Below are 16,366 nucleotides of genomic sequence, written 5' to 3' on the forward strand. Positions count from 1 at the left end.
TTATAAGCTTAAAGAGATTAATACTGAAGCTATCATTCATTGTAGTTGAAAATCTGTAATATTTATGTAGCTCAAACCTAAACTTAATATTTCTACACTGAAGATTCCTCCAAACCTCAAACAGTGACTCATCTTAATGTCATATCTGAGAAACCATATAGCAGTTTAACCTTAGATAATGAACTGAACAACCATGCTTGCATTGATGACCTTGGTGTGTCATGTCTTGTTTTTGCTCAGCAGGAGGTCATGTAATAAACCTTGACCTCTGGACATAAATAGTGCAAGCCAGCTATGTAAACTGATTGCTCCTTTGGATCTTCAATCACATGAATATGGATAGATAATGGAGCAATAATGCCCTTAACTCATCATATTGCTTTTTGAAAAGCATGCTGCTATCCATTACCCTGATGTGTTGCCTTTCTATATATCTTTCCTAGCGCTGTTTGTTATCTGAAAGTGAGTGTTTCTCTCTTCCCTTCGTTAAAGCATGCATGCAATATCCGGTCATTATCATCTGCCTTGGAGTGTTTGATTTTGCGAGCGAATGGATACTAGCAATAATCAATTAAAGCCTGACAACTGAGAGAGATCCGGAGTTCCACTCAGTACTTAGATGGACTATTGTGAGGTTCCAGTATGTACCTTGACTGTAAAAAAAGAATGTGTGTGTGTGGCGTGGACTCTTCTTTCACATTTGCCAACCTCCTGGTAAGAGCAGAGTAATGATTGGAGGGGAAATCAATTCGAGCTGGCAGCAGGCAAACAATTGAATTGTTTGAAGAGGGATCTCATTTTCCTGAGCAAGTCTGAAGGATTGCTAAGTTACAAATTACCTGCACACACCCTTAAATGGTTGCTGGCTGTTTCCCAGAGTCATGGCCCTCGAATGAGGGCTGGATCAATATGAACTGTGGAGGTAAGTTGGGGGCACATTTAATGTAATTAAAGTCTTACAATGTTGTGGAAATGCATTTGGCTCCTTCAGCATTTATTTCCATTTTTGTTTCTTTGTCACATTTACATGTTTTAGGTCAAATAAGATTTCTCTTGGTACTAGCAGTCTTCATTGACAGTTACCAGATAAATCATACAGCAATGGTCTCAAGGTCGGACACCAAACCCAGGATGGCCACTTCAAGGACAAGCCTCTGTACATAAGGCGCCCACTCCACAACACCACACAATGCTCCAGATCAAACTAATTTTCATATCAAAGATAACTTGAGTAAAAACAAAGACCAGATTTCAAACAATGATTTCACTTATTAGGGGAGAAAAAGATTTTCAAACCAACTTGGCCACCCCAAACTTTATAACTTGTTGCGTCACCCTTTGTGACATCAGCTGCCATTAAGCATGAGCAAAATTGTTTTTTTTCTAGCTACTCTGTCTGCGAGTGATGAATTCAAGTTTCCGAGTAACCAGTATTTTTAATTTACTTGCTTTATTGCATGCAACATGAAACTTCCTCTGTATAGTGTCGGGATGGGCTGCTAATGGTACACTGGTCTGTGATTAAAGGAAATTTGATTGCTGAGTGCCTTTGTTCAAGCAGTTAAAGAAGAAGAGGAGATTTGGGGACATGTGAGTAGAGGGAGTAAGGCCATCCACCACTAAGTGATGGGGAGATCCAAAGCGGAATGAAGAAGAGAAAAATGGTCGATGAGGAGAACAAAAGGACACACCAGACCAAAGATGGAAAAAGAAGAGCTGTGAAGTCGTAATTCTTCCACGGACAGGACAGCGGTGTGATGGAAAAGCAGCTCAGCCCACCGGCTCTCGGCCCCTTGATTAAATTGTCCGATTGGAGACTGAGGGAGGCAGCAACAAGAAGAAAAGGGGGAGGGAGCAAAGGACAGAGAGTAATGGCCCAGCATTGAGAACACCTATAAAGAACAAGGCTGTTGTTGAGCACAAAAAGGGCACAGTCCAATTGTGCCTTAGACATGAAGCATGTGTACGCTCACGCTCATACTAACACATATGTGTACGTGTGCTGTGCTAAGCTTGTAATGTGCCAATAAATCTCACTAAGAGCTACATTGACCTTAGCTATCTTGCTCATTCCTCCCAACCCCTGACTGTTCCCTGTCTCCTCTCTGTACTTTATAACACCCAAACACCAAAAGTGATGTCTGTGTGTGTTGTACGGGCAGAGGCGCTGCTGATAGACTCCATTTATGTTCGATATCAGTAAATGAGGTAGAGGAGATGTGATGTCTTATATTTGGAATAGAGAAGATACTTTCATTGGGTAGAACAATGTTGATATTTGTGTGAGACAGAACTTGATGAGTTTAGCTTTTTACTTTTTGTTTTGTTCAATCCACAAACTTTATTGTATTTTATTGGGATTTTATGAGACAATAAAATAATTTATAATAGAGACAAAGTAATTAATAATTGTGGAGTGGAAGAAAAGATAATTTCTACAAATCTTCTGTTTGGTAACCGCTTCTTGCTGCTGCATTTTGACCTTTCCAGAGCCATGGCTGATGTGGATTTGTGTCAACCAAATGTACTTTTAGGCATCTTCTCCTATCATGCAAACTCGCCACGTGTGACGGTGCTTCATACGTGGAGAGCCATTTTGTAGCCTGACGGGGTAAGGTTAGCAGGAGCTGGGAGGTAGATACAGGCAGAACTATTTTAATGAGTTATTTCTGCTGGATGACCGAGGGGCAGTAGGATGTTTTTGAGGGAGACCTTTGAATTTCAATGAAGCTGAAGTGAAGCACCCACCTCCATTGTGTGTATGCAAGCGGCCTAAGATCAAAGATGAAAGCGCTTAGCAAATTATTTTTAGTTGAAATAATAGAAAGGTGGTGTTATCTTGCCTGCTGTTTGTACTTTTCCTATATAGTTTGGAAAGGTAGGGAAACTGATTTCAGTCATTTTCTGGACTAGATATGAATAAAAAATGACAATTGAAAATATTTATATTTTCTGCAACATTTTCTTTCCTTCCATCCCTTCTTTGTCTCTTCTTTCTTTGTCTATTCCTTCTTTTTGTAATCTTTTTATTTTCCTTTCCTTGTAAAGTACCTTCTCTGGATCTGTCCTCCCTTCCTTATTTCCGTCCCTTCTTTCTCTGGCTACCAATGGTAGAAATATGTTACATAATTCTTGGTTAAGGTTGGAAAAATATTTTAAAGGATGTCTAGGAAAATTATTATTACAGATTTAATATTCAGATTTGAAGTTGTTTTAGTTGATTGTCAATTATTTTGTTTTTTTGGGGGAAAAATACATTTGTTCCCTGTTTACCATAGGAATCACCACGGTGCTGACAATGACCACCATCAACACACACCTGAGGGAGACGCTACCCAAGATCCCATATGTCAAGGCCATCGACATGTACCTAATGGGCTGCTTTGTCATGGTCTTCCTGGCCCTTCTTGAGTACGCCTTTGTCAACTACATCTTCTTCGGGAGGGGCCCTCAGATGCAGAAGAAGTTGGCGGAGAAAGCAGAGAAGGCCAACAATGAGCGAGCGGCCAAGTACGACGCAGCAAGGGTAAGTTTGGTCCAAACCGTGACACACTTTACATTACTGGGCACAGAGGGTAAACTTTAAAAAAGTTATGCATTTACTCACTAAAAACAGCTCACTGGGGATAATTTTGGTGGTGACATTTAAGATCCTCGAAATTTCCATAACCGACATTGAAAAGAGATGCATAAATATGGCAATCAGCAGCAAAAGCAAACATCCTGATTATTTAAACTGTATTTCATTATTGCTGAGTATCCTTGGTGTTCATTAAAAAAACCCACGAAGGCACATGCAAAGTCAATTTCCAGGCATTTGTCCCCAGATGTGGCTGAATATTTTCATCTCCTCAGGAGGCAGGTAGTAGGACCGCGTCCCTAAAACGGTCCAATCAGGTTAAAGGTCTTCGCCACTCACGCTCGGTGAGTTATTCTTGATTTTCTTTAAATGAGGCTCTTCAATATCCTCAAGTCAACTCCGCCATCGCCCATCAGCCAACATGGATGTGGTTAATATCCGTCTTTTGCCTCTGTGCAAAATATCTCTATATCCATGTGAAGAAAACAAGCAAGAACAGACATCTCCATGACATTCACTGAAGTGATGCTCATGCTTACATTGTGGGAACTGGTGTGTCCGATGCCGTTAATGCATGCTGTTTGTATAGGCTTTCTCATTGAACTCATCAGTGAAGGTCATTTCTATCACAACGCATGTAAGAATATTGTGAATCAGTCTGACTTCCAGTAGGTAGTCACTGCAGAGGTCCCTCATCAAGCAATTCTTTGCACTTGAAATTACTGATGATCTTCTTGGTAATGATCTATATGCACAATAAGAGACACAGCAAGACCCCATACCATCCTTATGGGGTAGTTGCAGTCCCAGATTAATTTTCTTAATATCTTTTGCAGGAGTTTGTTTTTCCTCAAGAAAGTACTTTAGAATATGTTCCTTTGGAGGTATAAACATGAAGGACGTTTTTAGACTTGGTTGGTCTTTGTATTTGTGTAGCTTAAGAACCGAATTTAACAAACAAATGTTCTTTTTAGTCGTTTTTGGGAAACATTTACTATATAATATGGGTAAAATGTATAAGAAATAAATGTGTTTAAACTTTTAAAATACTCACCTAAAAGTTTTTATTTAGCTTCAAGCTCTCAGAGTGCATAGGATATACATGGTCCTTTTGATAAAGAAATAAACCATATTTAGCAGAGGTATTCTTTTTAATGAATGCAATCATCTGTTAATATTAGTTATGGGCCAACATGAGATTGAGGATGTCAACTTTTAGTGGAATAAACAAAATTCTATTGTTTTATATCAAAGCAAAAGTTTGGACTACAAATAATAATACGAAACTCACACCTAGTAGCTTTTATTGAAAAATGTAAAACACTGTCTAATAAAATAATGCCAAAGAGAGCCTGCAGCTTATAACTTTTTTTATTTCAATAATAGTTACCTAGTTGTTACATGAATTGCAAAGCACGTTTGCAAACTAGACCAGAGTGGGGTAAGTTTTAAACAACAAATAAACTTTTTCTTTTCTTTTTTTTCTTTTTACTTTAATGGAAATGTGGGACTTCACCAGTTGCTATATTTGCATGAAGACCTGAATTTGCACTTTTCATTTCTGTTGATCTGTTTTGTGGAACGCCCATCATAGGCATGGATTATGATGTATGGTGTTGTATTTTTTTTGTGTGTTTTGAATGTATTTATAGGCTGGAATTACAAGAATCAAGAAATTACTGTTGTTAGCCCACAAGATGGATTCCCTGCAGTTATTAGGAGTGTGCAAGTTTGTTTCTTAATGGTAACATAAAAATGATCCTGGCTAGAAACTTATATTTTTATCAATATTATCAAAGGGATAGAAAGTAATTTTTAGTTTTTAAGAAAGCCCATGAAGTAAACAAAATAAAAGAGTTTATTTAATTGACATTTAACTTGACCAAAATGTATTTCCAGCACTACCACAAGGTGGCAGTAAAGTCTGAAATAGTCCCGTTTCAGACCTTATTCAGAAACGGGACTACTATTTTTGCTGTATTTGTAATGAAAGAGAGCAAAATGAAAATGTTGCTTTCCTTGAAATCTCTGCCCTTGGTAATCATCTAAGCATTTAGTGGATGATACATCTTAGAATTTTGCTTTTTGCAGAAAGAGATGTGTGGGGGACACTGCATGCTGCTGGAAAATTGGGGAAATGCAAATGTGACAAAGATGTAGCTCCATTATTATCTGCTTAAACTGCCAGGATTAATTGTGAAGTTACTGCTTAATTATTAAATAAATGTTTGACTGAAAGCCAAAACAGTCAAATCCAATAGAGACAGAACAGATGTGGTTTTAACTTAAGTGGCAATGGTTTGAGGTGAATAAACATCCCTGGGAAGCAATTACAGTATTCTATGGCAGCAACACTACAAGTATTAAAATAATGAAAATAAGCAATAAAAACTGATTAAAATATATTTTACAATATAAAATATAACTTTAAAAAATGTTTCTGAGGAGGACTAAATCAGGTTACCTCCATATTCATTCCAACTTAAAATTGCTTAGTACAAGTGTCCTAAATCTTTTCTTGGAATACAAATTATTGTTAATATGTTTGTAGAATGAGTTAAAAAAAAGAAAAAAAAAAGAGGTTACATTTGATGTGTATATTCCGTTAAGTCACGTACTTTCAAAAGAAAAGATATGTATATAAACCTGTGTAGGAGGGGGACTGAATATTTATTTATTTATTTATTTTAAATTGATGTGACTCTATAAATAGGGACTGATACCATTACATTGTTCTTATGGCCTCATTCATCCCAGTTTCTTGTTTTGACAGGAAGCACTGTTACTTTAGCACCAGATGACAGGTTGGCCATTTATAGACTTATTTAATAATATAATGAAAATTTGAATTCTCTTTGGTTTTACCTTGATATTCAGAAATTCTCATAGAAACATTCAGTGAATATACGCCAATTTTCTAATGGCTTTAGGCTTATTGAGAGAGATATAAAACAGTAATTGCTTTTGGAGCATCGCAGGAGTTTATGTTCACTTGGGTAGTTTTGTAAGCTAACAAACCAAGTAAGAGTTATTTGTCATTCCCTTAAGTTTTCTGTAAATACCATAGCATACCTGCACAACAAGCTCCAAAGGGAAACTGATTCTGTTATCTGCAGCGAGTATCATTAAGACTCTGGAAAATTAGGCCACCACTGAATCATTTTTGGCTCTCTTTTCTCCATATTGGTAACGTCCTGTCCACTCTAACATGGGTATTTTAACTTTTTATTGTGTCAAGCAGAAATGCCTGGAGTTCATAACCATGATGTGGCCTACTTTGTGTATGCACAATGTAGCTACAATCACCAGAGTGGAATTATTTATATATTTTATTTCCACATCTGTCTTGCTTTAGCCTAACTTTCATTTAAACTTTAAGAACTTTCTCAAAAAGTTGATGCCTGAGAGGAACGGCGAAACTAACTGCTGCTTGTGCTAAAAACACAAGCAACAATTGTTTCAGAAGAACTGCTTTAGTTCAGTGACTTAGTTGTTTGAGTTTTTAAGGTTGTTAATTTCAATGTTATCACAGCCTGCTAGTGTGGTTTTGGTATTATAGTATTTAGCATTTTTAATCTCAGTGAAGAAACAGATGGAGAATGACACATTCATTTGAAAAATATCTTAGTAACATAGCTGGTGTCTCAGGGTGTTTTCTAAAAGATTTCTGACATAACTTCACCGATTCCCAAGGTGAATGGAGAGGATCAAAGATCCAATAAGGTGAAGACTCCAGCAACACCTGAAGTCCTAAGAAATAACTTTAATAGTAGATCAATGCATTTGTGCTTGTGGTCCCAATGTCCCTGATCATGTCCAAAAGCTGAAATGTGTTGGTTTAGTAATAAAGTAGACCAAATAGTATTGCTGGAGTCTTCATCATGCTCTGATGTTTACAGAGCTAAGGTGTTTAGTCTGTTTAAGATAAACTCTGGTTCAATTTACCCCTTGCTACATTTATTTTCTGTAAATGTAAAAGAAGCAATCACATCAATCCAAGATGGTTTTGATTCCACATAAACTCAAGAGTAGTTGCTTATGTTGTGAATGTGATCCAACCCGGATTTGACTTGGTGTACGATGCAAGCTTGAGACAAATAGCTTTCTCAGCTATTGACTATGGGTGTGGCTAATTGTGATCTGTTGAAATTCACACTAGAACAGCTAGTGTCACATTGAAAAAAAAAAAATAGCATTGAAATCAAGAAGAACTTTTTGTTCGGTCCCAGTCTCACTTCTTCAGAGCATGAATCCTAGTCAAGTTTGTATTGGTTTTTGCGACTTGAGACATTAGATGTGTCTTAATGGAAACAACAATGTGGCCATGGAGCAGTGGGTCAGGTCTTTACTCTCAAGGAATTGCTGAAGGGGTTATAGGAGTATGCTTATCTGGTCTATAAGTGCTTTGTGGACCTGGAATAGATCTATGACTGTGTTCACTAAGGTATGTAGTGGAGTTACCACTGAAGTATGAGGGTGATTTTTAAAGGCAAACCAAATCTTGTATGCCCAAAACAAGAGCTGAGTCATCATTCTCAGCATGTCAAGCCTTCTCAAGTGTGTGTTGGACTCCACCAGGTTCACAAATCAATAACGCTCTAAAAGTTTAGGTATTTCCATCCATTATTTTAACATTTTGTCTCTTTTTTATCCCTTCAGGCGGAACCCCATGGTCATGGAAACATCCTGCTGACAACCTTAGAGATCCACAATGAAGTTGCAGGAGGTGAAATCACCACCAGCGTGGCAGACATTAGAAACTCTCAGTCCATGGTACAGTTGGACAGCTCGGCGTCGTCAAACATCCAATACCGCAAGCAGAGCGGTGGGGTAGGGCCACGCTCTACCAGCCGCCACTCTCTGGACCGCTCTACCCAGATGAAGAGGAGCCGACTACGGAGGCGGTCCTCCCAGCTCAAAATTAAAATCCCCGACCTGACGGACGTGAACGCCATTGACCGCTGGTCTCGCATCATCTTTCCATCCGTTTTCTCGCTGTTCAACCTCATCTACTGGCTCTACTATGTCTGATCAGGTCTGTTTTTTGGTGTTTGTCGTTGTTTGACTTTGACTTTCACTTCATTTGTTCATTTCGTTTTTTCTGTCTTGCTTTTATACGTGATGGAATCTGTTGAGTCAAAGACTGCAACACAGCAAGATAAAAGAGAAAACTGATCTAACAAAGACTGCTATGTTTTGGACCAAGTTCTCATTAAAATTGTTTTTTATCTATATATATATATATATATATATATATATATATATATATTTGGAGTCTTTCAATCTCGAGCACTGAGGTCTTTTTATTTTTGAAAGTATGTACTGTAATTTGGATTTGTGACAGTTTTTTCCCCAATCTTCACACTTATTGATAACGTGTAAATAGCAAAATACAAAGCCAGCAACTTTTAAAAAAATATTATTTTAAAAATCAATGCAGAAGCAGTTAAGTCAAGATTTTTTAACTAAAAGTTGATCGGGTGCAGGCAATATCTACAGTAAATCCATTAAAAGTGGAATGCTATGCATTTTTAATGTACTTGGGCATTGTTGAACAGGCAAAACTCTTACAGAAACAGAATAACGTGTATTTAGAGTGTTTATAATATTCTTGTCTACAATTTAGTATACGTTGATCTGGTAAGCAAAATAATTTTAATCCTTTCTTCAGGATGATTTTTGTCTCAGGTTCTCCATTTTTGAGTGTGTTGGGGACAAAAAAAGGAAAATAAGCACAATTTATGAATAAAACTGCCGTTTTTTTTTCCCAATTTTACAACAAAACGTTATGTAATTGCATGACAAAATTGCACTCAGATTTTCAATACTTCTTCGCAAGCGCTTTTTATTTTCTATTTGAAACAACTGCCAATGGCCCTATTGGGCAAAGTAGTTACTGTTTAACCCATAAAATATTATGATATTTTTGTACTCTTTGTCTTCAGGTATTTATTTGATTTCCTAACCTACTTTGTTGAAGAACAGTTCTTTTATTGTGACAGTAGGGTGGAATTACTTAATTTTTTTGTACATAGGTGTGTATATATGTCTATACATACACTATGTGTTCAACCCAAAAATGAAAATATTAATTTTGTCATTGTCACTGACTCCCAGTAGTCTGATTATTTCATGGGGAGAGATGAGGATTAATGTCACAAGTCAAGCATCTTAACCATTTTGGAGCATGTCTGAGCACTATGAATACATTCTTAACTTAGAGCATATTTCACAAATACTGAAAGCTCTATAAACATCTTTAAAAACACTTAAAAATAAATGCATATTTTGTTGTATCAACATTTCACAGTAAGACCTGGAAAAAATGCAGCCTTTAAAATGAGTACATTTGAGTTCATCTGTGGAGTTCTTAGTTTCCTTTTTCTTTTTACTACACTTCTTGTTACTGCTAATTTTAACACTGTACAAGCATCTTTGGCCAGTTTCCTGTCTGTTAGTGCACACAGAGCAGAGGAACCACAAGATTTCATAGTGTTTGTGTTATACAGATAATATATGGAGTAAGGTGTGCCTATGCACTCATTAGAACAGTCTCCATGAAAATCTTAACACACTTAAATGAATGCTGCAGGTGCCATATTAAGCCACACCTCTTTAGTCCCACCAGCTCAGCTGAACGCTCTGAAAGCACACGATTCCTGTGATCTTCCTGTGATCTCTGCAGATTGACTTGGAATGAAAGACGCAGTTATTTATAATACGGGGCTCATATTTGTGTGTTTATTGCAGAATTATGATTTACTTGGACCATAGTTCACAGACCCACTGAAAGTCCCAAACATTCTTACCAAACTCTACATGTAAAACAAAGAATTCAAGTCTATTCACTTTTTAAAACATCTATTCTGTCCTATTCTTTTACTTTTTAGGACCTGTAAACAAACCATTTCATTACCATCTACTTATACCAAGCTGGTACAAGACATCGACTTTGCAAGTACATATCACCACATGGCCTGTAAGAAATGGCAGAGCCGAAACGACCGGATTTGCACACTCTGTAAATGTACTCTAGTTAAAGGTTGGATTTTTGTAAAATTATTACCATAAAATTAGAAAACTGCAAAAAAAAGATTGCACACATCTTTACCAGAGGGTGTGGCATGCCACTGTATCAGCCGACCATGCTGAAGTTTCACTCCAGTTACTGTATGTACTGAAAAGCAAGCTTTGCATTTCTGTTGCTAAGTGACGCCAATGGATTTCACAGAACATGAAGATCGCCCGTGATAACCAGTCTGTCGGGTAATTTTAAGCACATACTAGCATTGAATGTATCAGATCCATTCTTCAGGGAGAGGATAATGAGCCATGGTCATCATTTCTCCATTAGAATGTAACCCACCCCTTCTGACATTGCAAGTGATTAGTAAAAATGAGGGCAGAAACTAGTTTTGCATGTGTTGGATGAAAAAAATAGACACGGAAATGTCAAGTTTGAAAAGTTTCTGTACGCCATTTGTTTTCTGCGCTGCTTGCTGAGCTCTGGACAAATTGTCAACTTGTAATAGTTTTGTGGCTAAAAATGGCTCCCCTGTCTTGATTCTTTCTGACCAACTGTGTAAGATTCCACAGAGGGTCGCAAAGCAATCAGTTACAACCTGGTTGTGCACGTTCACAGCATTCCTGTTCATACATTCGCTTTGTGCATGTGCGAGTATATGTGTTGATGAAAAAAAAACACAAAAATACTTGAGAACAGTGAGTTTGGGCACACAAAAAAAGAATAATTGTAACATGTACAGTCTAGAATATGACAAACAACTGAATGTATAGTACTTGGATTGTCACAGCACAAATGCAATTTGATTTCTGGGCCCTAAATGAGAGTTGCATTTTCTACTGTGTAGAGGGGGTATAGGAAGAACACATACCAATGAAGTAATTTGTCAGAAGTCTGTGTCTTGACAATTCAAAAGGAGTTTTTAATTTTTTGCATCAATTTGACCAGACAAAACTTTTAAGAGCATTTTTTTAAACCTCAAGGAGTCACACAAAAGCTCAGCTTCTCAAGTTACCAGATTTCATTCCAACAGAGTCCAACTTATTTGGGAATCGGAAAAACGTCAGTTGACTTTGTATGAGATCCGGCTACCTCTTAAATTTGATACTTACTGTACAAACACACAGAAAAATAAGATTATTGAATGTTTTATGGCACAAATCCCTTTCTATGTCAAAGGTTGTGAAATTCCTAGAATTAATTAGTCCAAAGACATTTCAGTCTTCATTCTGGAAAAACAAAGCTAAACAATTTTGCTGTCCATGTAGAAAAAAAAAAGATCTTCCAGGCAGAAAGTCTTCTGTGATTTAAACTACTGCTTTTGGGTTGTGTGTTGAGATTTAAAAATGAGTTATTGTATGAGTTCTAAATTCATCAAAATACAAAGTGAAATTGTGACTTTATAAGCTCTACTCTAGAAACTTGTTTATTATGCATGCAGCATTTCTTAATTTGGAACGACTTCCAGAAGATCTTTTTAGCAATCTCTATGACAACAGCTGCCAACTGCTCATTTTAGAGATTACTCTATGCCACGTGAGCCTACAATAAAAATAAAAAAAATTTTTTTAAACTTTTAAAAAATCCACACAAAAAAAACGAAAAAAAAAAAAAAAAAACAGCCATCAAACACTTCAAGTTGTTGTATGGCCTTGGTCCCATAATGGAATGTGAAATGTTCTGTGCTGCCACAAACTGTATGTAGGCTTAGATTTATACTGTATATCTGTATGTTTCTCCTTTTTCAATAGAGTATCATGTTATACCATGAAATAAATGATATACATTGTACCTGTGCATTTGGTATTGCGAGCATGCATGAGACGCCATTAACTATCTGCCTATAGTGTATAAAATGACAATACAATGCCAGACTGTGTAAGTCAAAGGACTCCTCGCAAAAAATGTGTTTACGGAATCTGGAATCAACACAACTAAAGTATAGTTGGTATCTAACAAAACATCTCAGTGACAGTTCAAGACACTTTACTTTGGTGAACTTGGCAAATCCCACTTGAAAGATATTTGATGTGAATAAGAAAAGGTTCATGAATGTAAACCGGAGGGACTGTGTGTAAGGCGACAGTAGTTCCATGGTGAAATAAATTGTGGAAAAGAAAAAAAAAAAGATATGGAGGTTATTATTGACTGTTAGAATATGAACGTTTCTTGTTTTACGTAGTTGCTTCAAATGATAAATAAAAGGCAACTCAATGCAGAGTTGCACTAGACATGTCAATGAACAAGAAATAATTCAACTGTCCAAGGGGAAGTAACTCAGTCAAGTTGCTCCTACTGCAAACATTGTACAATTTGTTTTGCCTGTTTTGTGCTTAGTCCATACACTGTTTGAAAACTGATAGATGATTGCATTTTCTGCTAATTAATATTCAGATTTCACAGCATGCTTCACTTTACAGGAGCCAACTAAGTGTCTCTAAATCCTCTACTGATACAAAATTATGTTTATTAGTATTTATTTTTTTTTATTATAGCCTTATTAAAGTTTTACAATACCTTCTGGGCTTAAGAACATATATTCCCCATGAAATTTATTATACAGATCTTCCTTCTTCCATATCAAATTTATTTTAACTCAGCCATTGTATGCTGTAGGCTGGCAGCAATCAAAGTAAAAAATGTAGTTTACTAAATCTGTCTGGTGTAAAGTTGTATATTTTAGGGAACCTGCTGAGAAAAGAAAACTTGCAGGTGCAAAGTGAAGAAGGAAGGAAATACCATGCTGCCACTACAGAGAGTAAGGTCTATTTACAAAAGAAAATATTCAGTTTTAAAGCTAATGGTTATAATTAGGCCATTCAAAGGAGGTCAGGGCCACCAAGGGGACTAACACCAAGCTATTTTTGATTGTATCTACTGACAACTGCACACATGTACAGACTATAAAATAAAACCACAACAAATATATCTTGCAGCATGTATATATGCATGTAGTTACATGGCTAGGCCAGGTGACATGAAAAAAATAGCAAATAACTTTCACAAAACAGTTCTGTAAACTGCCTCTGTTTTTTTTAAGAAATTGTCAAAACGGTTTGTCATATTGTCAAGCTGGAACTGCGAAACCACTGGGAAAACTGAGTGGAAGTCGACTGAATTTGTACGAATTCAACTGAATTAAATGTATGCCTCTTGAGTGACTTGTGGCCACAGCCCCATAAGCAATGTGGAAGATGTATCTTATTTTTTTAACAATATTTATTTGGAAAATGCTGACCCTGGCACTTCGACCCCACCCTGGCTTTCTAAAGCATGAGTTCCCTGCACGTATTTCTTGATAGATTTCTAAATCTCAGGAGTGTGTAATGTATATTCAAGGTTCCAGCCTGATGATGTACAACACCGTTTATCATGAAAGTAAAGATGAGCAAATTCTTTGCCCAGCAGTTGTGTGGGAGCATGCGAGTGTGGCTGCTGTTCAAATAAATAACCAGTAGAGTATTGAAGGAATTCAAAGCAGAACAAGAGGTCAGACACAGAAAAATCAGTCTGGTTGGATTAATTTGAAGAAAGACATCTTTCAATTGAAGAGCCTTGGAAAAAAAATGAACTTGAGTATGATTTATATAAATGGTAATTTACTGTAAACAGCCCTTCACTGCAGTTAAAGTCTTTTGGAGAGTCTCACGACCAGCTTTGCACATCCAGCTGTTGGAGAGGGACCGAACAGTGTTTTTAAAGTCTTGCCACAGAATTTCATTAGGATTTAGTTCTTGATGATGCTGGATATGCAGTCTTGGTTTTCTGTGCACAAAGTGTTTGTAGACAAAAAATAATTTTGCCTACATGCAAATAATGTTTTATAACCTTGCTTCTTCCCAGCTCTACCTCTGACTTGTCTGTTGTGCTTTTTCATTTTAAACACACTAGTGTGGTTAAATGACACACATTTACTAATTAGTTGACTTCTGAACACCATTGATTGATCTGGATTTTATTTGGGGAGGTTAAAAACATGGCACTGGATACTAATGAAGGCTACTTTTTTTACATCCTCCTTCTACTTCACAACTATGCACTGCCTAAAAAGCATTTTTTGCAGCTATCTAATGACAAAATGAAGAACTGCTTTAGGAATATTAACACATTTGTAAGCCACTGTACATTTTTCAGAAGGATGTTGAAGGATTTGAAAGGTTTATCAAAGCAAATTCAGGCAATATTTTTTCTGTTTCCAAACTTCTTCCAGTACAAACTGTTCTTGCTGGAAATGATCCAGTTAAGATTTACAATTCTGTCAAATTGTCTCTAATACACTACATGATGTCCCCAGATCATCTGGTACACTGAGAGGATAAAAAAAAAACACTCCTACTCTTCTTCTTTATCAGTTGCTTTTGCTGTGTTGGTAAAGATGGATCCCCTCAAGAGATTGTGAAAACCTGCCTACAGATGAATGAAGTCAGTCAGTTCATCCAAGCAGTTTACAGCGAGTATTCCTTCAGGGCATGGTGGTTGTGGAGAGGCTGCCTTGGATGTTGTGATTGATGACCCCTAGTGAGCGAGATGCCATGGCACTAATAAAAAAAAACACTCGGGAGGGGCAGTAAACTAAGCCAACCAAAGGTCATCCAGACAAAAGAAATTGTTTGTTTTATAAGCTCTTTGTCTCCCATCATTCACTCTGATTTTATTGATCTTGATGCTTTAAAAAAAAACTCTACGGATAAGGCCAAGCAGTTGAGACATCATTAGACACTCTCTGCTAGTTCTACAATTGCTTCAAAAGCTATAAAAGCACAGGGATGTGTTGCTGAAAAATTACAGAAACGGAGGACTTCAATTTGGGATTAAGTCTCAAAAGGTTTGCTGATTTTCAGGAGAGCCTGTATGACCTGAGGGAGAGTGAAGCCAGGCACACGACGTGCTCTGGAGCTCTGTGGTTATTGGTTTGTTACTTTTTATTGCTTGCCAGGAATTAGACAGATTCTATCAAATTTTCAGCACCAGAGAGGAAAGAAATTAGGTCACAGCAGCAGGTGGTAATGTGGCAAAACATAAAGAAATGTTTTATACATTGGACTTTGTGGTACTGTTTGGTCAGGAAAGATTTGGACTCTGAAACATATGTGACCTTTCAGCTGTATGCCAAAACAACTGAATGTATTTATTTGTCTGGAAATGCAACGAGTATGGCACATTTGCAAAGCTACCAAGACATGATACTGTAATTCAACTAACAGACTACCAGGCAAGCTGAACCTTGACCCTAAACTTACGCCCACAACAAATCAGAGTTATATTTTGCTACCAGCCAACAAAATTCTGTCTAGATTTGAAAACAATGTATCCCTTTCCCTGTTTAGTTTTTAAAATAAATATGTAGTGTATGATGAAATGGCTGACTCAAAGTTGCTGTTGCTATGCAACTGGCCAGAGTGCAGCACAGCTACTTTAAATCTTAAAATTTCGTTGTAGAAAACCAGATAACTTTGACACGCATGCTAAACATTCAAAACATCTGAATGTTTCCTCAATAAACTGCGCTGTGAAAAAAGTTCTTCCCGTTATCCTGAGTTTGGCCAGACATTCTCACAGCAGAGAACATAATTTTTGGTTGCATCAATTACAGCTGACCACCATAATACTAGGTTAGATGACATGGTGAAGTTGTTTGGAAATGAGTGGCAGGCCCCTAATCAATGCATGTATTAACCGGACAGACCCAGGTAACTTTGAACCACAATGGCTGACCCGAAATGACCGCTCCAGAGCACTGAAGACTCACGAGGCGGTGCCGA

General features: G+C 37.1%; 1 protein-coding gene across 7 annotated transcripts in view; it reads left to right on the top strand.

The window, feature by feature from the left end:
* Window positions 1-12,229, top strand: part of LOC122827262 (gamma-aminobutyric acid receptor subunit beta-3-like) — a 111,721-nt gene extending 99,492 nt beyond the window's left edge. For 5 of the 7 annotated variants that reach the window (XM_044110015.1, XM_044110013.1, XM_044110019.1 and 2 more), the window contains 3 exons: window positions 3,279-3,526; window positions 3,856-3,924; window positions 8,240-12,229. In XM_044110015.1, coding sequence (XP_043965950.1) covers window positions 3,279-3,526; window positions 3,856-3,924; window positions 8,240-8,611 — 689 coding nt within the window. In that variant the 3' untranslated portion in view covers window positions 8,612-12,229. The remainder of the gene's footprint in view (window positions 1-3,278; window positions 3,527-3,855; window positions 3,925-8,239) is intronic. The other 2 variants (XM_044110014.1, XM_044110018.1) reach the window with 1 other exon arrangement.
* The last annotated feature ends 4,137 nt before the right edge of the window (window positions 12,230-16,366 follow it).

This window comes from Gambusia affinis, linkage group LG24 (assembly GCF_019740435.1).
Source record: "Gambusia affinis linkage group LG24, SWU_Gaff_1.0, whole genome shotgun sequence".
NCBI classification, from domain to species: Eukaryota; Metazoa; Chordata; class Actinopteri; order Cyprinodontiformes; family Poeciliidae; genus Gambusia; species Gambusia affinis.